The 19,125-nt window shown below is 35.8% G+C and overlaps 2 protein-coding genes across 2 annotated transcripts in view; one reads left to right on the forward strand and one right to left on the reverse strand.

Annotated features, from left to right (window-relative positions):
• Window positions 1-136: 136 nt before the first annotated feature.
• On the forward strand, window positions 137-7,178 carry LOC117597111 (uncharacterized). The gene is made up of 4 exons (XM_053233097.1): window positions 137-305; window positions 823-923; window positions 2,055-2,225; window positions 4,964-7,178. Exons 1-4 carry the CDS (start codon window positions 233-235, stop codon window positions 5,489-5,491), a joined length of 873 nt encoding a protein of 290 aa, XP_053089072.1. The 5' UTR covers window positions 137-232; the 3' UTR covers window positions 5,492-7,178.
• Window positions 7,179-12,941: 5,763 nt separating this feature from the next.
• The window catches only part of si:ch211-212k18.13 (plectin), a 33,268-nt gene continuing 27,084 nt past the window's right edge, over window positions 12,942-19,125 (reverse strand). Inside the window, exons 26-32 of the mRNA XM_026936100.3 lie at window positions 18,032-18,210; window positions 17,660-17,798; window positions 17,208-17,537; window positions 16,383-16,466; window positions 16,208-16,300; window positions 15,936-16,034; window positions 12,942-13,659 (exon numbers count right to left, since the gene is read on the reverse strand). Coding sequence (XP_026791901.3) covers window positions 13,483-13,659; window positions 15,936-16,034; window positions 16,208-16,300; window positions 16,383-16,466; window positions 17,208-17,537; window positions 17,660-17,798; window positions 18,032-18,210 — 1,101 coding nt within the window. The 3' untranslated portion in view covers window positions 12,942-13,482. The remainder of the gene's footprint in view (window positions 13,660-15,935; window positions 16,035-16,207; window positions 16,301-16,382; window positions 16,467-17,207; window positions 17,538-17,659; window positions 17,799-18,031; window positions 18,211-19,125) is intronic.

Consider the following 19,125-nt stretch of genomic DNA (forward strand, 5'->3'; position numbering starts at 1 on the left):
TAAAATAAATAGTTTGTAATAATTAAAATATACCATCAGTTCAGTAAATCTGCCTAGTAGGCGTGCTCTTTATCAGAGGCTCCACCCCGCCGATATTTTGCTACCAGTCTGACAGGCAAAATACTTTTCAGAAAACGAAAGCTGGACAGTGAAGCAGGAGACAGATCTGACAATAACTGATCTGACAGTAACTGATCTGACAGTAACTGATCTGACAGTAACTGATCTGACAATGACGGAGCAAAGAAGGTGCCACAATCCTAAAGACAGCACCCTGAGATTTGTCACTAGAGCGGATGACATTAGTAAGTAGGCTGCAGTATTATTATCATTACTCTTAAGAAAGGTATATTTGGATATTTGGATTAAAGTTTATAACTACTCGGATATTTTAGTTGTCATTTCGCATCAGGTTTATAAGCTCCTCCCATTAGGTTAATTTAATAAAAAAATGTAATCTCACATTTGTATGCCTTCCCTTAATGATTTTAGGTCTTTGATTTATTTTGATTAAGGTATATATATATATATATGTGTGTGTGTGTGTGTGTGTGTGTGTATGAAGCCATAAACAGAAATTAGAATAGCAGTCTTTTCCTGTTTTGTCTGATATAGTAAATTGTGGTGATATCAAAATCCATTATAATTCTCCCAGAACCTACAGCAGTAGAGTCCTGGCAGTAACTGAAGTGCACTTCAGAAAATAAATGTCAAGGTTGTAAAAATTAGGTAGCACAGAAGTGTTTGTTTGTGTAAATCTGAGTTATTTTTTCATCATGATATCTAGCACCATCTTCTAAATGCTCCTGTGTATTCACTTAGCCCTTGATGATGATCCCAATACCCAGAGATTAGAGATGTCTTGTGGCCACGCTGTCACGCCTGAATCCCTCACAGCCTACTGTCGCGGTCTTCTGGATAAGGTGGGCTACTAAATGGGTTCACAGTCCTTTTGGAGGAAAACAGTCGTACTTTGCGTATTCTGCATGTATAATGGCTGAAACGGTCTGCTTAATGAATTATCTATATATTTTTCAGAATTAAAAAATAAAAAATCCAAAAGTTGCGATTGCATAAGTATTCACCCTGTTGCTGTCAAACCCCTACGTCCCCAATTCCAGAACAAAGTTCTAGTAAAAGGTATGGCTATAAAAAAACATAAAGAGGGCATTAGTCAGATATGCAACCTATAGTCTAAGGATAACTCTGAAGAAATTGGAGAGAGGCACAGTGTAGGTGTGAAAAGCTGTTTTTGGGGGGAAAAACCCAACACTGCTCATCACCCTGAGAGCACCACTTCCACAGTGAATTATGTTGGGGATAGCATAACGTTGTGGGGATGCTTTCCATCAGCATCTACTGGGGAAACTGGTCAGAATTGAGGGCAAGTTGGATGGAGCCAAATACAAGGCAATCCTAGAAGAAAACCTGTTCCAGTCTGCAAGAGACTTGAGAATGCCAAAGTTACACTGGAGTGTTTCCAAACCAAGAATCTGAATGATTTAGAACAGCCCAGTCTAAGCCCAGAACCAATGGTCAACAGTGGTTTAATAGTCTCCATCTAATCTGACATAGCAATTTTGCCGAGAAGAATAGACAAAATATCAGGATCTAGATGGGCAAAACTGATGGAGATGTATCCCAGGAACTGTAATTGCAGCCAGAGATGGTCAGAATTCCAAAATACTACAAAGTTCGAAGGGGTGAATACCTATACAAAGCACTATCCATTGTTTAAAATATTGCCTGCAAATAAATCACTGACACAAAGTTTTACACAAAATTACACAATGTTAAGACCCTGTCCACTTCATAGTATCTTAATTGCTTAATACACAACAACAACAGGAAATCATGCTAGGATTTAAATATACGGTAATAAGTAAGATTTTGTCAATTTCTGGTGAAACTCTGCAGTTTTCTAAATGATGATTACTTAAAAATGATGATTACATAAAATTGAGTTACCTTATTTGTAATGATCAAATAAAATATAATAATACTGTCACTAGAGATTATATCTGCACAGCCTTATCTCAGTTTTATGCATCCAGGGTGACTACAAATTCGTGTGTCCAGCTATAAAACAAGGAACTGATACATGTGGGGCTGAGTGGCCATACATGGAAGTGCGGAGGATTGCTTTACTGACTCAAGAAGAGCAGAACCACTTTGAAGAGACAATGGCTGTATTGGCAGCAGCTAAGTACTGTGAATACAACCCAGTAAGTAGCCTACTTTACAAAAGAAGCTATAGTAATATACACTCACTCAGCATTTTATTAGGAACACCTGTACACCTGCTCATTCATGCATTATCTAATCAGCCAATCGTGTGGCAGCAGTGCAATGCATAAAATCATGCAGATACGGGGCAGCAGTTTCGGGTAATGTTCACATCAACCATCAGAATGGGGAAAAATGTGATTTCAGTGATTTTGACCATGGCATGATTGTTGTTGCCAGATGGGCTGGTTTGAGTATTTCTATAACTGCTGATCTTCTGGGATTTTCACACACAACAGTCTCTAGAGTTTACTCAGAATGGTGTAAATAAAGAAAAAACATCCAGTGAGCACCAGTTCTGCAGACTGAAATGCCTTGTGGATGAAAGAGGTCAACGGAGAATGGCCATACAGGTTCAAGCTGACAGAAAGGCTACAGTAACTCCAATAACAACTCTGTACAATTGCGGTGAGCAGAAAAGCCGCTCAGAATGCACAACATGTCGAAACTTGAGGCAGATGGGGTACAACAACAGAAGACCATGTCAGGTTCCACTTCTGTCAGCCAAGAACAGAGAGCTGAGACTGCAGTGGGCACAGGCTCAGCAAAACTGGGCAGTTGAAGACTGGAAAAACATAGTCTGGTCTGATGAATCTCATTTTTTTCTGAGGCACACAGATGGTAGGGTCAGAATTTGAGGAAAACAGCATGAATCCATGGACTCAACCTGCCTTGTGTCAACAGTCCAGGCTGGTGGAGGTGGTTTAATGGTGTGGAGAATGTTTTCCTAGCACACTTTAGGCCTGTTAATACCAAGACCTTGTGCATCCCTTCATTACCACAATTTACCCATCTTCTAATGGTTACTTCCAACATGATAATCCAACATGATAAAAATAACCATGTCACAAAACAAAAGTTGTTTGAATCTGGTTTCATGAACATGACAATGAGTTCGGTGTTCTGTGACATTTGGAGATGAGAAGAGAGTTTAGGATTTCAGCTTTTATTTCCTGGTATTTACATCTAGATGTGTTAAACAACATAAAACATAGAACCTTTTGTATCAGACCACCAAAATTTTAGGCGAGGAAAATATATGGAACAGATATAACGAGGGGTTCTCCCTTCAGTCTCCTCTTCAGGAGGTGAAATGCATGGGTTAAGGTCAATTGGGTTAAGGTCTGGTGACTGACCTGGCCAGTTTAAGACCTTCCACTTTTTACCCCTGATAAAGTACTTTGTTGAGTTGGCAGTGTGTTTTGGATCATTGTCTTGCTGCATGATAAAGTTCCTCTCGTTTAATTGGGATGCATAAACTTCTGAATTCATTCTGCTGCTATCATCGTGAGTTACATAATCAGTAAAGATTAGTGAGCCTGTTCCAGAAGCAGCGATGCAAGCCCAAGTCATGACACTACCTCCACAATGTTTCACAGATGAGCTTGTATGTTTTGGATCATGAGCAGATCCTTTCTACCTACACACTTTGGCCTTGCCATCACTTTGGTAGAGGTTAATCTTGATCTCATCAGTCCATAAAACTTTGTTCCAGAACCTTTGTGACTCATCTCTGTACTTTTTTGAAAATTCCAGTCTGGGTTTCTGATTCTTACTGCTAATGAGTGGTTTGCATCTTGTGGTACGGCCTCTATGTTTCTGCTATCGAAGTCTTCTTCAAACATTGGATTGTGATACCTTCACCCCTGACCTGTGGAGGTTATTGGTGATGTCACTGACTGTTGTTTTTGGGTTTTTCTTCACAGGTCTCACAATGTTTGTCATCAACTGTTGTTGTCTTCCTTGGCCAACCTATCTGTTGTCTGTTGCTCAGTACGCCAGTGGTTTCTTTCTTTGTCCGGACATTCCAAATTGTTGTTTTGGCTATGCCCAGTGTTTTGCAATGCCTATGATTGATTTTCCCTCTTTTCTCAGCTTCAAAATGGCTTGCTTTTCTCCCAGAAACAGCTCTCTGATCTTCAAGTTGGCTTATCCTTTTTAACAACAAATGCAGTCTTCACAGGTGAAATTGAAGGCTAAAACCAAGAGTAGGTGTTCAGAGCTATTTATTGTTTAAACAATCAATCTAACAGGATATACCTGGGACACAATCAATCTAACAAGAAACACCTGTCAGTCACATGTTCCAGTATTTTTGCTTACCTACAAATTGGGTTGTCTGATAGAAAATCTGCTATGTTCTATGTCATTTAGCACATCTACATATAAATACCAGGAAATAAAAGCTGAAATTCCAAACTCTCTTCTGATATTCATCTTTTGATCTCAAACTCAATTGTCTTCAGTCTACAGCAAAGACAAATGAATTGGCCTTGCCATTCCAATAGTTTTGGAGGGGACTGTATAGTAATGTATGACTATAGTAAACTATGACTTCAATTAATAGTGGCAGGAATGCTGGGCTCAAAAACTTCTCAGAGGAACTGAATGGGAATATGTCAAACATATTGAGATGGGGATAGATTGAAAGTTACAGTACCTCGCAAGAAGGGGTGGAGTTTTGGATATGGTCTTTTCCCCAAACATTAGTTATTTCATAACTTTATTTTTAGAGCACAAAGTTAGACTTATTTGTTTTAATTTTTTCACAGTGCTTAGCAGATGATCTGATCATTTACCAGAACAGCTTTTGCTAGTTCACCTAGTCAAATGTCTGGCTAATTTTAGAGGAATGCCATGGTAATTTATGCTAATTAGGGTTCTGTTTTTGTTTAAGTGCCCCAGTTGCAGTTCATATGTTGAGAGGCAGGATTTGACCAACCTGTGTGTACTCTGCACCATCTGCACATCAGATACTGGTGAGAGGTTTGAGTTCTGCTGGCAATGTCTGAAGACGTGGAAATGGCCAGCACCTCGCTCAGACAAGTGTGACAACAGCAACTGCGTTAACCCAACACTTGAGAAGCTATTAAATTGTACGGACACAACCCTTCCTGAGGTTCAAGACCTAATATGTCCCTCACTGCGAGCTTGTCCTACATGTGGAAACCTGGTAGAGCATGACACAACAGGGTGTAAGAATATAATATGTAATCGCTGCCATATTGAATTCTGCTTTTCTTGTCTGAAGAGAACTGAAGATTGTCTAGAAACAAGCACACACTTTGAACCTTGCTCAGCTGGCGTAGCACCTCGGCAAACATCCATTCCAACCAATATAAACACCAAAAAGCACATTTTTGGCACATTTTTGGCACATTTTGGGGGCAGTCGTGGCCTAATGGTTAGAAGCTCGGACTTGTAACCCGAAGGTGAACCTGAAGGTTGTGAGTTCAAGTCTCAGGTCCGGCAGGGATTGTAGGTGAGGGGAGTGAATGACCAGCGCTCTCTCCCACCCTCAATACCACGACTGAGGTGAGACCCTTGAGCAAGGCAGCGAACCCCCAACCGCTCCCCGGGCGCCGCAGCAAAAAAAAGGCTGCCCACTGCTCCAGGTGTGTGTTCATGGTGTGTGTGTGTGTTCACTACTGTGTGTGTGCACTTGGATGGGTTAAATGCAGAGCACAAATTCTGAGTATGGGTCACCACACTTGGCCACAAGTCACTTCACTTCACTTCATTTTGTGTCTGTTTAAGTGTTTCTATGGGTATAGCTTAATAGTTTAATAATATAATACAATCTAAATGTAATAGGATTAAAAGTAACGCACAGCTGTCTTCACAGTTGTCCCCAGGCTATATTGAAAAGCATATTATGTTTGTCTTTATTGTTGTTAGTTTTATAACAACATAATTTTGTTTATCACAGAAAAGATAGACTGAGCTTTTTAGTTCAAAAGGCCTCATTTATCAAGCTGAGTATGAACTGCTTTATTCATAAATTGTTAATGGGGCATTTATGCAATATATTTGGTATTCATGAAGATCCTGTAAGTTTAGAAAGTGTCTTGAAGGCTCTTCATTTTTAAACAATCCTTCTGGCTGCAGAATGGTGAATTTCAAATTGTTTGGAGATGGCCTTATAACCCTTCCTAGATTTATGAGCAGCAATCATTCTTCTCTGTGGTCATGGCTGATGTCCTTTCTTCTTGCCATGATGTAGATACACACATGAGTGCTCCAGAATGCCAAACGGGCAAAATTTCTGCTTTTATAGAGGTACTTACACTTCTCGATGATTAACTAATCTTGTGTGTTTCATTAGTAACACCTGGCTGCTAATTACTCTCTTAATAATTGTGGTAGTAGGAAGGGTGTACTTACAGTTTCCCACCTGATTTCTGAATGTTAGTTTACTTTTTGGTGAAAATAACTACATATTGAAATTTGTTGTGTTTTTTTGTTGTCACCTGAGTTATTTGTTTGCTTATAGAAGTTGGTGAAGACCACACAATTGTTATTTAGATAAATAAAAACATAAAATTGAAAGAGGTTGTACTTTCTTTTTAGCATGACTGTAGTTTGCTATGAGTTACTGCACTTTTATATTGTTACGATCACCAGCTGGAGTGCCCATGGACTCCACTAGAGGGCACTCCACCCTGGACTCTTGCCATTGTTCTCAGGACTCCATTTCCCATGTGTTCCTTGCCTCACCTGGGTCATGTGCTACCCTTGTTTTGTGTGTCATGTTCTCATTGGTTGGTTTTGTCATGTGTTCTCCCTGTTCTGTATAAAAGTTGCTCACACCTGCTCCTAGGTTGCTGATTATTGTTTGTGTGTTTATAGCCATTCCTAGTCTCCGTGTCTCCTAGTTTACCTGTGTTTTGACCCTTGGACTGTTCTCCTTGTTTTTGATTGTTTGCTGCCTGCCCTGACCATTGCCTGTGTTTTGGATTACTCTTTTGTCTCTGCCTTTGTTTGTACCGTTTGCTGGTGCTCGACCCTGCCTGGTTTGACCACGTTTGTAAATAAAGTCTTGCACTTGGATCCCCAACTCCGTTGTCGACCTCCCCACGTTACATATATACAGATTATGCTGTCAAGCTTCTAACCTGAAGTTGCCAAGATGCTTTGCTTTGAATAAAAAAAAAAAGCAGTTTCCTTGTGTGGTGTGCTTGGTATCTATGATCACTTGGGTACAGAAGCTATATATATATTTTTTGTCTGTTTTCATGTCAAGACATTTTGTTTCATAATGTTGAATAATTTATAAATAATATGTATTAAATAATATATATTTTTATTGGCATAGACTTGAGTCAAAATAACTCTCACTTCTTACACTGAGAAAGGCATTTGCCTGATCAGATTGTACAAAGACCAACTGAATTCAGAAATAACTTGAGGCCCTTTACAGTTGGTCAAATTATAGTCAAACTATATGTACATATTTACACAAATTAACATGAAGGTACTTATCTTACATTTCTTGTTGTATCAGCTAGCTTACTTGATTCTTGGTGATAAAGAACATATGCTATATTTTCTGTACTTTAAAATTTATGCATTTTCTAGTAGGTGCTGCTGCTTATAAAGCTTTTTTCTTTGATAACAGATATACAATTTACATTGTGCATAGCCCCTAAATATTTGCCTAAGTATTAACTAGCTCAGTTATTATGGCAAGCAGAAATCAAAGAATGGTGGCCAAATCATAACCTGCATTCTTAACAAAGCTGAGAGGCATGCAGTTATATGAGTGAAACGTTCATATGCCAGCCATCACTAGGCCTTTTGTCAGTATACTGACATACAATGCAATGAAATACCTGGGACATTATATATTTTCTTTCTGAGCTCATACAAATTGAAGACACGGCACACTGCTAACATCCTACCACTCTGTAACTTTCTGTTTTGCTTTGGCACGCCTTTTACAGTTATCATTCCTTACAGTAAACATCATATGACGTGTGACTAAGGGAAATTCCACACACTTGTCATTAGCTCATATGACGTTTCAGTCCTTTACTATAATTTGGGGCATCATGACAGACTCATGGTCAACATTACCCTTTACTGATATTTGACAATGTAGTGCAAAGAAACCAAATGAATGCCACAGGCTGATGGCATATAAATATCAAAAAGTTTTGAAAAAGACTTTCATATATTGTAGTACCTTTTATTTAAATTTATGGTAAATTACTAAAATAATCATGTTTAGTTGAGTATACAATAAACTAAGTGTGAATTAAAGTGAAATAATGAATAAAACATAATGTATTAATTTACTAAAACATGTTTATTTGTTCTGTGTAACATCTAAATGTCTTCAATATGTACCCAAGTAGTCAGCAATCAAAAACACCCAGTTTTCAATATGTACCCAAGTAGTCAGCAATCAAAATAACCTATAATGTTTTTACAATAAAATATTGGACCCATTTACCAGAACTAACAAAGTTATATACAACCAATTAGTCTACTTAATCAGATGAATAGTTATGAGCAGATGGTGTTTGAGTTGAGCTGCCACAAGACTGAATACAGCACCCTGAAATTTGTTAATCAACCAGATGACATTAGTAAGTCTGCAGTATTATCGTCATTACTCTTTAGAGCGGTACATTTGGATTAAAGCTAGAAAAAATTCAGCTAGAAAATGTAAACGCACATCTAATCTGTATGTCTCGCCTTAATGAGTTTGGATTTGAGAGATTCATTAAGATGTATACATTGTATATATAATACATATAATAATGTATAAAGTATACATATAATAAAACCAATCCAAACAGAAGAAAAAAACAGTCAAGTCTCTTTATGTAATCATTTCCAAGTTCCAAAAATGAATTTCATTTTCAAATGCAATTTCAGTGTTTAGATTTGGTTCAGATATATATGATATGTTGTCTCTGACATCAGAGCCACCATTTTTTTATTGGTATTGTCCTGACACCACTACTGGGCTATGAATCGGCGTCATCTTTAGAAATAAAACTAATCAAAATAAAATATTTTCCTGTTTCAGCTAATGTGTAATGTAACTAATGTAACTACATTTCTACTTTCTATAATCATAAATCAGAAACTGTTTGTACATTTTAGCATTACAATTTTGTCCCTTGACCTCCTGCCATTTTCGGTGCTGCTGCTTATGAAGAAAAGTGCAAAGCTTTTAAAGCTTTTTTTCTAAAAACATAAAGAAAAGACCCATGCTGGGCAGAGCCTCTAAACATTTGCCGAGTTATTAACTAGCTCTATATTCGTAAGTTATTTTGGCAAGCAGAAATCACCAAATAGTGGCCAAAACGAAACCTGAATTCTCTACAAAGATAAGAGGCATGCAGCTACATCATACACCAGTAACCCCTAGGCTTTTTGTCATTATATTGACTTACAATGAAATATCTGGTATTTTATATAATTTAATTTATATTATTTATTTTCTTTCTGAGCTGACAGAAATTGAAGACGCTGCACACTGCCAAGATCCTACCACTCTGTAACTATTTTTGCTTTGGCACACCTTTTGGTTATCATCTCTTACGGTAAGCATTTCCTGACAAGTGTGTGGAATTTCCATTAGTCACATATCAGCAGCACATGTACAGTTTCAGCCCTTTACTATAACTTTGGCCCTTTCCTGAATGCTGCCACACCTGTTGTACACTCCGTGCAGTTAGATAATTAAAAAAAAAAAAAAATAACGAGAACATTTCCTTGATGGACAAAGGAGGTCAAAGTCTTTGTGTGCTATGCTCCAGAACTGTGCACAAAGGTGAATGAATTATAAAATCTGGTCATCAGGTAGACCATAGAAGGTATTTGATGTCATCCTGGCCTTCATGAAACAATTTCGGATTTAGGCTTAGTGTAGAGTGTTTCTCAATCCTGGTCCTGGAGTACAGCTGCACATGTTGCACATGCACATGTTGGTGTTTTCCTTCCTATTACTCCTATTACTCACCTCCTATAACTGTGTGCATGTGCGTGCGTGTGTGTGTGTTGGGGGGTATGCAGGGCGGTGGTATTCTCAGGCCATGATTGAGAAACAGACCTGCTATTGAAATCAGTAACATCTTTGGAGCATCATGATGGACACAAGGTCTTGGTTAACATTTGTCTATTTCACAGTGTAACCCAAAAAAACCTAATGAGTACTACATGCACACAGAAATTAAAGCAGGTGGAATATTTATCAGGCTTTTTTTGAGCAAGCTGATTAAATATAGACATTAAACATATTGGTGTTATTGCAAATTATTGCCCAAGAATAATCAATCTTGAGAGAGCATGGTTGACTTATAAAACAAGGATCTGGAGGCTATGAGGCAGAACAAACGCTAAAGCAACACTTATTGAGTGGACATACTGGCTGGCTGATAAACATGCACATGGTACCCTTGGTCGCTTACTAAAAGACATTAGTTATCAGTTTCCTGTTTAATAATGAAGGATTCTTTGAAATTATGACAACTTTTTCATTTTTATATGTATTCCCTGAACACGTTTTACAGACACAGTTATGTTTGGCAAAAGTATGTTTGCCAAGCTTTATAAAAAAAAACAAACAAGCAAAACACTGTTTAGCTCAGTAAAAAATGTAATGGATGAAAAAGGCAATAACAGCACAGAAGTAAGTAAGTACAGTAAGTAATACAAAAAATAAATAAAATAAAATAATTAAACTGATATAAAGATTATGTAATCTCCATCTACCACATTTATAGTGTATGTGAAATTAATACAAACCATACCATCAACAATCCCTTCTAAAAAACAGTTAGTTGATGTCTAAGGATTGTTGTGGAATTCTATTAAGTCCTTAAAGTATATAACTATATAATACAAATTCAATGCTTTCCTGTCCTGTGTATGTTTCAGTAAATTATTGCCACTCCTCAAATAATATTGTTTGTCATTTAATTAATTGGTTTATAAATTAGACTACTTGTATCAACCATAAATTAATAATATGTAAATAAGTTAACTGATGATTTGTATACACATACTTGCATCATGACTTTACTTGGGGGTGGGGGGCATATCATCAATTTGTGCTAAATGTAATGAAGTTACACAATATAGATGTATTAACTAATGAATTATTATAATAAGTAATAACTAACAAATGTATCATTACATCCTGCAACCTGACTTCATGGAAAATAATAATAATAATAAGTATTATTATTATTATTATTATTATTATTATTATTATTATTATTATTTTAAATGTTTAATTAACGTAGCCATTAATAACACTTCAACTGAAAACAGATTACCACCTCATCATTCAAAATTCATTTTAAGCAGACCGTATTGTTGCACACAGGTAATTAATTTAGCCACTGTTTAGGTTTAGGTTGGCTGAGTTCAGATAATTTAGCATAATGAAAGTGGTGATCACAGGTTAAGTAGTTAAAGTTAAATAGTTAAATAGCATAACCTTATTCAATTGCATTCAATATTCAATAGTCATTGTCACCTAATGTTTAATAAGTTATTATTAACCAAATACCTTTCCCAAATTTACATGTGAGAAAAAATGTAGCATTGGAAAACTGTATATAAATTTGTTGGAAAATCAAAAATACAAAAAGGTCACAAATTACCATGAATTTACCTTACAGCCTATAATTTGGGCTAACCTACATTGTCAGCAAATAGGTCCTTCCTAGTGCAAATGATTGTAATTATAACTAATACTGCAATTAATTATATTAAGTAACAGAACAAGCAACAGGTATATTAATACTTAACAATTACCATTATTAATGGCTGTGTATACATGACATGAGTTGCGTGTTAAGGTATACACTTCATTATTTCATGATGCACTAAGTATTAGCTCATGTATTAATTAATCATCATGAAAGCATTAGTTCACTCATTAATATATGCCTATTTGTGTACCCGTATTGTAAAGCGTTAATGTCAAATCTTTATTGAGTGTTGATGAAATATCAGTTGTACTTCTGATCCCAGTTTATTTTTTCTCCTTGCATTGCATACACATGTATGAGATCTGCTGTTACACAGTGAGCATTTAAATAAATTACTCAAACATGTTTAAAACATAAAATATTGCTTTAACATAATTCAGTAAAAAGATGTCTATACTTTTATAGTGTGGTGTTATGCAATGATTCCATTTTTAAAACAAACATTTTGAAAGACAGAGCTTTAGTGATGTTAGGTTGCTCGATGTTTGGGCCCCTTGGTTTCAGTGAAGGGAAATTGTAATGCTACAGTGTACAAAGACATCCTAGACAATTGTTCCCATCGTGGTAACAGAAGACCATATAAAGTGCCAGTTCTGCCACTAAGATCATACAACAGCTCGTCATGACATAGCATCTTGAGTACTTTGTTTAATAACACATGGAAGTAGAAACGTGTAGGCCTACACAACTTTTGTTGGTTACCTAAACTAATTAATACTGGTAACCTCACTGCTACATGGCTGGCCTACATTGCATTCACCAAATTACAATTTGTTTGTAATAAACGTTTCATATTTTAAACATGGAAATTACTAAACTAATACCAAACCCTACCTAATTTAGAAGAAGGCGTATTTCCTTCTCACATAGTTGTGGGGTGGATGGTGTATGTAGCTTTACCTGTTGGAGTTCTTCTATGACTGTTACATGACTAATTAGCTGAACGAACAGTTGTGATATAATAATACAAAAACAAGACAGAAAAACTGTCCTACCTCACAACAGCATGCATTCAAAAAAAATCTACAGTGTACTATAGCTAGACTGTGGATTATGCCATGGGATTTTACTATTGAACATGCACCAGCACTTCCACAAAAAATATCCCCAAAGATGTGTAGACATGAAAGGTAGACATAGTGAGAGAGATACCAAATCCAATTTTTATTTTTTATTAAAACATTTACTGGAGCTAGAGCAGAGACACTATAACACTAATGATTGTAATATCAAAAAACATGATTTAATTGGCTTTTAGTTCTTCTAAGAAGTTCAGTTTTAGTTCTTCCAAATAAAGAAAACAAGATTTCAATTGATACCACATCATGAAATAATTATTAAAATATTACATATTACAAATATACCAAAAAACAATCTAATATGAATAGAAGTATATATGCAAGCAGGATATCGCTTGGTAGATTGACATTCGCTCTTTAGTAACTTCTATATACACACCTGCAATACAACTTGTACCCTCAACATATTTCTTCAAGTCTTTGCTGAGATCTTCCACTGAAATGAGGCCTTTTGTGAGGTCTGTGTAAGTCTCCTGATCGATAATTTGAGAATACAGTAATTCTTTCAAGGTGATTTTCTTTCGAAGACCCCCCACTAGAAGTTTCTTGTCTGCAGGAGACAGCATATGCACACTTTCTTTGTCAATTTTGCATCTCGTGAATTACATCTTGTGAAGTTGACCATAAGATGACTTTTCATCTGTTGCTGGTTCCATAAAGCCTTCGAAATCTCCACTAAGCCTCTCATCATTTGGTAGGTGGAACTTTTGATCCATTAGGCCATTCTGCATCTCAGCCATCTTTCTCCTGTTTTCTTCATTAAGTTTTTCGCTAGCTTTCTGTTATTCAGGGAAGCAAGAGTAATGGAAATATAAGATATTATAATATATTATAATATAAGGATTATGTATGTAAGGTTACATATTTTATATATATATATATAATCCAATTATCCAATTATAATATATATATAATCCAATAATTCCAATTATCTTTATTTGTTATCAGATATATATATATATTTATAATTGGAATACTTAATGAAATCATGCTATTGAGGTGTAACTCCTAGCGATGGCTTCAAAAAAAAAAATCACAATGTAACACCATACAAACACCATCCCATCATTCCGGGGACTGTAAAAAATAGGATATGGCACAATGTAAAATCTGTTTTGGGATGCTTTTGGGATGTAGTGTGTGTTTACACTTAATGCCTATAAAAAATAAAAAGTAACAGGTGAATGAATGTTATATTGTAGTAATGAAGGTGGGAAGGTACGATTCTTAATAAGACCCCAAGTGGGCTTCATGTGCTGGCAGTCGAAAAGAAAATGATGAAGATGTAAGAAATATGAAAAAAAAAAAATACTATTAATGATAAGCAGTGTACATTTTTAAAGTAAACTACTCTGGTTAATCACATTAGTATGTGTTGAGTGACATGGTGTCTAGATGAGGTACCCAAGTTAGCTAACCGTCTGTTAACGTAGCTGGTGATGCAAAGTGCTCTTTCAGCTTTTCTGCCAGTTATGTCTTCCATGAGTAGATTCCATGAGTAATACTTATTCATATCATTAGGTGAATGAATTGGTATGAATGAGTTCTTGATCAAATACTGATTTGGTTAAGACAGATTAGACTATCCACGTGTAAAATAGGAGTGTTTGTTGGTGTTACACAGCAGTAACAGCATGCTCAAAGACGAGAGAAAGGCTATTTCATACTTCAGAACATGAAAGTAGTGTATTCAAGTCACCATAATCTGCAGCCTAGATTGTTTTTTCTTTATTTCTGTACTCCTTCTTCTGAATATTATAGTGCTGGGTGTTTGGAAAATACACTTTTAGATAATATGGTATACCTATTGCTGTCTGTGTAATTGTAATGTTCTTACCAATGCTCATGCTTATTTAGTAATAATTATATGAAATACACAGTCAGGATAATCCAAAAGCAGCTGATTGTGTATGTTGTTATAGCAATAAAAGAAATTAACCTAAGAAATAAAACTAACACTATTGTAAACAAAAGGTTTCTTAAAAAAGTTAGTCTGGAGCCCTGGCAACATCATTCTCTGGTTTAAAGTTCCATTCTTCAGAGCTCAGAATAGCAGTTATGTAATGAGTAGTGAACATGTGGAGAGAGATGAGGTTATGCAATAATTTTAGTCTCTAGCTTGTGATTAAACATAAGTTAATTTTCATCTTGACAAGAACATACAGTCTAGTAATGTAGCAAAGAAAGCATGGAAATAGGACTACTGCAGAACATGTGAAGCATTTAAAATGCATCTGATAAATGGCATAATGGTAAATTATTCTGACTAGCTGGATTGTAATATTCTGCATGTTCTGAGTATATAATATATGGCAAAAGAACCTAAACCTCAACATCATAAAAAAAACATCATGATAAAGCACTTGCAAGCCATTTATAGCGAGGCAAACAAGCAGAAATGCAACTTAGAAATGAAAAGGAGTAGCGAACAAGATCTGGAGAAAAATATTATAGAGAAAATATATAATTCAACCCAAAGCATTCTCTAATAAAAAAAGGGTAGCACAAGTAAAGAAGAAGAAAAAGAAAACATTATTTTAATTTTCTCAATAAAATGAAATTCAGAAAAGAAGGTATCACGCCATTCAGTGTTTAATGCTGTCTGCTGGTGTAAAAGGTGCATGTTGTATTTGGCAGATGGTGTTTTGAGTTTGCTTCTGGCTGAGGGCTATCAACAAATAGTTAAGCTTTCTTTTTTCTGTCTTTCTTCTACAGAAAATTCACCCCTACACAATGCACACAGATAATAAGAAACAGAAAGGGTTGGGGAAATGGAATGGGTGGCACCATTAAACTTTTTAAGTTATTGACAACAGTCAAGTCCAAAAGTAAAGTGCCTTTCATAAGTTTTCACCCCTTTGAACGTTACCACATTTTATAGTGTTACAACTTGGAACTGAAATGAATTTAATCAGGGTTATATTTCATGAATCTACACAAAATAGCCACTAATAAAATGGAGGAAAAAAATCAAAATGTGGAAAAGTTCAAGGGGCCGAGTACCAGGCACTAAATGTGCCTCAATTATTTGCCTTTGTGGCTGTTTGACTCTTACCTCTTTGTCCTCTACGTATGATTGGATAGCCGTGTTACACTTAATATATTGGCTTGCCAGTGTCAACACCTCACTGTAGCATGCATTTAGAGTGACAATCTGGAAGATAATTCACACAATATTTTATAAGAATTTTTAACTTTACAAAACAAACCAAGCACAGAACATATGTATAAATCAATATATATAAATTACAAAAAAAATTAATCACTTACAATGAGTGGGACAGATTACATAGAAGGATATCAGTGCAAAATCAGTGTAGAAAATACCTCTTGGATAATGCTGTCTGAACTAGACTCCACCTTGATGGAGGTAAAAGGCTCCAGTGATGCTTTATATTTTACCAACTGATGTTCATGATCCTGGAAAGGAGCATGTTTTAAATATGCTGCTTATAAATCCTGATATCTGTGTAAATAAATGACTTTAAATTTTCATGCTTACCTTTAGAGTATTCATGCAGGCAATAGCGTGGTTCTCACATTCCTTCACTTTGTCTTCATTCTTTTTAATCTCCTCGAGGAGTTTCTGTTCATAATCATAGTTCAGAAAACAAAGTCCAACAATTAATAAAACAACACTTAATGTACTACATCAAGTATCAGTAAAAAGTCAGAAATCATTAATCAGCTTAACAGCATGTCCCAAAGTGTTTTATTCCTCTTATACCACAGCAATTTGCTGATAGTTAATGTTTTTTTTTTTTTGTTAATTAAAAAACAGCGTGTATTTTTATCTATCTATTTATTTATCTGTTTAGTTGCATTTAATGTTGTGGAAGGTCCAGTAGGAGCTATAAACAGTCATTCCCTCACCAGCTTCCATTTATAAGACAAAAATGCAGCGGTTTTCAAAATGGGTGGGTCTTCAGATACTCCGATCTGAAGACTTTCCTGTGATGGAAAACTTAAAACTTTGTCTTTCACTTTTACAAAGCACTGTCATTGGAGGCTCATTCGAAAAATGCTAAATAAATGTCTTCAAACATAAAATCATATCTACAATTATCTACACATGTTTTAATCAATTTATGTGGAGCATCCATCATACAAGTCCCTGTGTTACTATAGAAATGATAATATATCAACAGAAACAAGTGCATGAACCTTGCAGCCAAAAATACTGTCAGAGCTGCTGTTACAGGAAGTTAAACAACACCATCTGGCCAATTAGAGTTGAGCACTCAGCAAATATAAATTTAAATTTAATCATCAAACATGACAAACAACCTTTACTACACTCTTTATTGAGAAAACCCATGCTACATACCTTCCCCTGGGCCAGCAGTTCTTTAAGCACTTTATCACTGATGGGCTTGGCCTGGATCTTTTCTTGCCTTTGCTTGGCATCAGCAATCCACTGAATAAGCCGGTCATATCTCTGTGTGTAGGCCTGCAGCTGCTTACCCAGTAGGTCCACTTCCTGCAGACGCAACTCAACCTGGCCATCTATAGCCTGCCAGCCCTCTTTTAGGCTTGCTACAAAACTCATATAGTGATCACCCTTGCTGTTACTGTGTACCCCAAACATATTTACCACCGTGGCATCTCGGAGATTAGCCTCCACTGGCTTATCAGGCTTTGCTTCACAGCACAGCTCCTGAAGTTAAAACAAAAAAAAGCAGTTTATTCCTGTCCAAACTATGCACATCACTGCTCTCAGCCATCATGTGAGTTTTTATAAATATAATTTCTATTAGCCGTCACATATTAATATTGCACCTTTAGCTGTGCTTGGTTGGTCTCCAACTCTTTCTCATTTGCAGGCACTTTGTGGACATCACACAGCTGGTTCTCATATTTCCTGAGAACATCTTCAGTACCTTGTGGGCTATGTATTTCCAAGTCAACACTCTTTACCCTGAAAAAAAAAAGATTAGCATGACTTACTTATAAAGTACAATACTGGAGCTGAAAAACTTACTACTTAAAATCAATCAATCAATAATTAAATAACTGTTTCAATACAAAACCTTGACAAGAAACATCCTTTCATTTGAATCCTAAATGATATTAACGTTTTTGACAGAGAGGACAGGATGGTCTATTATGAAATGAGAGTGTATTGATAACTACTGAAATATAATGACTAACTTGTCCCTGTAGTCAGAGGAGAGCCTGTAAACATGCTCCATCTTCTTCAGGGTGATGTCTATCTCCGAGGAAAGGATAGGTGCCCAGGGGGACCTCTGAGAAGAAGCCAGTGCTGCTTCACTCTGCTTAACCACTGCATCTATCTCTTTCTTTATACCTTTCAACTCAGTCCGAACTTTCTGTTTTGAGAAAGAAAGAATAAAGGGTTACTGGGTATGGAACCAGGCAGATTATTATTCGAGCTATAAAGATGAATTAAGGGTGGCATGATTAAGATATGGAATGGATTAATAGTGCTCATCATTATGATTTCAATAATAGATGAAGTTATTAAATGTAAACAAAAGATATAAGATTACTAAAACTGACCTATTAATGTTTTTCATTGAAATTGTGATTTGACTTTATTTATAGCCTACATTATTACAAATGTCTTTATTTGCCTGCAGCTATCCTCTGGGCTTATGTTCTTGTCAAATATTTACAATTAGATAAAAATGTTCAGTTTTGTCCTTGGTTAAGATTTTTTCTATATTTTACTGTAGATTTTTTTCTAAGTATTCTAAGTATTTTTGAAAGCTTTCTAAGTATTGTTTCATTGATTTATTATGTCATGAACAACATTAAGGTTGTTTAAAGAAACAACTAACTACATAATGTTTTATTCATATATGAACAACTATAGTTTATAATTATGTTTGATAGAACAAATGGCATGAATACACATTCTATAAGCTGAGAAAGCACTTTCAAAAGAGCTCCATACAATGACCATATTTTATTCAGGGAAAACTTAAAAAATGATTGCTTCATATACATGTTGGGAAAAAGGACCAACAATATCAGCACATATCTAGCTTAAATGTTTATGATTTCAATAGCTCAGTATTACAGTTCTAGACTAAATACATGACGTCATGTATGTGAAATCACATATCTCAGTCAATTAAAGTTCTAGCATTTTAAAATCTGGTTACGCCCAAAATGTACAAAGAGAAAACTGACCAAGATTCCATTCCTTTTATTCCTTTCAAATCTTCTGCCAGTTTGTTGCAGGATCCTTCAGGTGTCTTTGTACAAACTTCATACAGCAC

This window comes from Pangasianodon hypophthalmus, chromosome 4, assembly GCF_027358585.1.
Source record: "Pangasianodon hypophthalmus isolate fPanHyp1 chromosome 4, fPanHyp1.pri, whole genome shotgun sequence".
NCBI lineage: Eukaryota > Metazoa > Chordata > Actinopteri > Siluriformes > Pangasiidae > Pangasianodon > Pangasianodon hypophthalmus.

What these genes read in the sequence shown, in the direction of transcription:
- LOC117597111 (XM_053233097.1), top strand. Translation starts at nt 233, where the DNA reads ATGACGGAGCAAAGAAGGTGCCACAATCCTAAAGACAGCACCCTGAGA. An exon ending in CACTAGAGCGGATGACATTA is followed by an intron (nt 306 to 822) that starts GTAAGTAGGCTG and finishes GTATTCACTTAG; the next exon opens with CCCTTGATGATGATCCCAAT. An exon ending in GTCGCGGTCTTCTGGATAAG is followed by an intron (nt 924 to 2,054) that starts GTGGGCTACTAA and finishes TTATGCATCCAG; the next exon opens with GGTGACTACAAATTCGTGTG.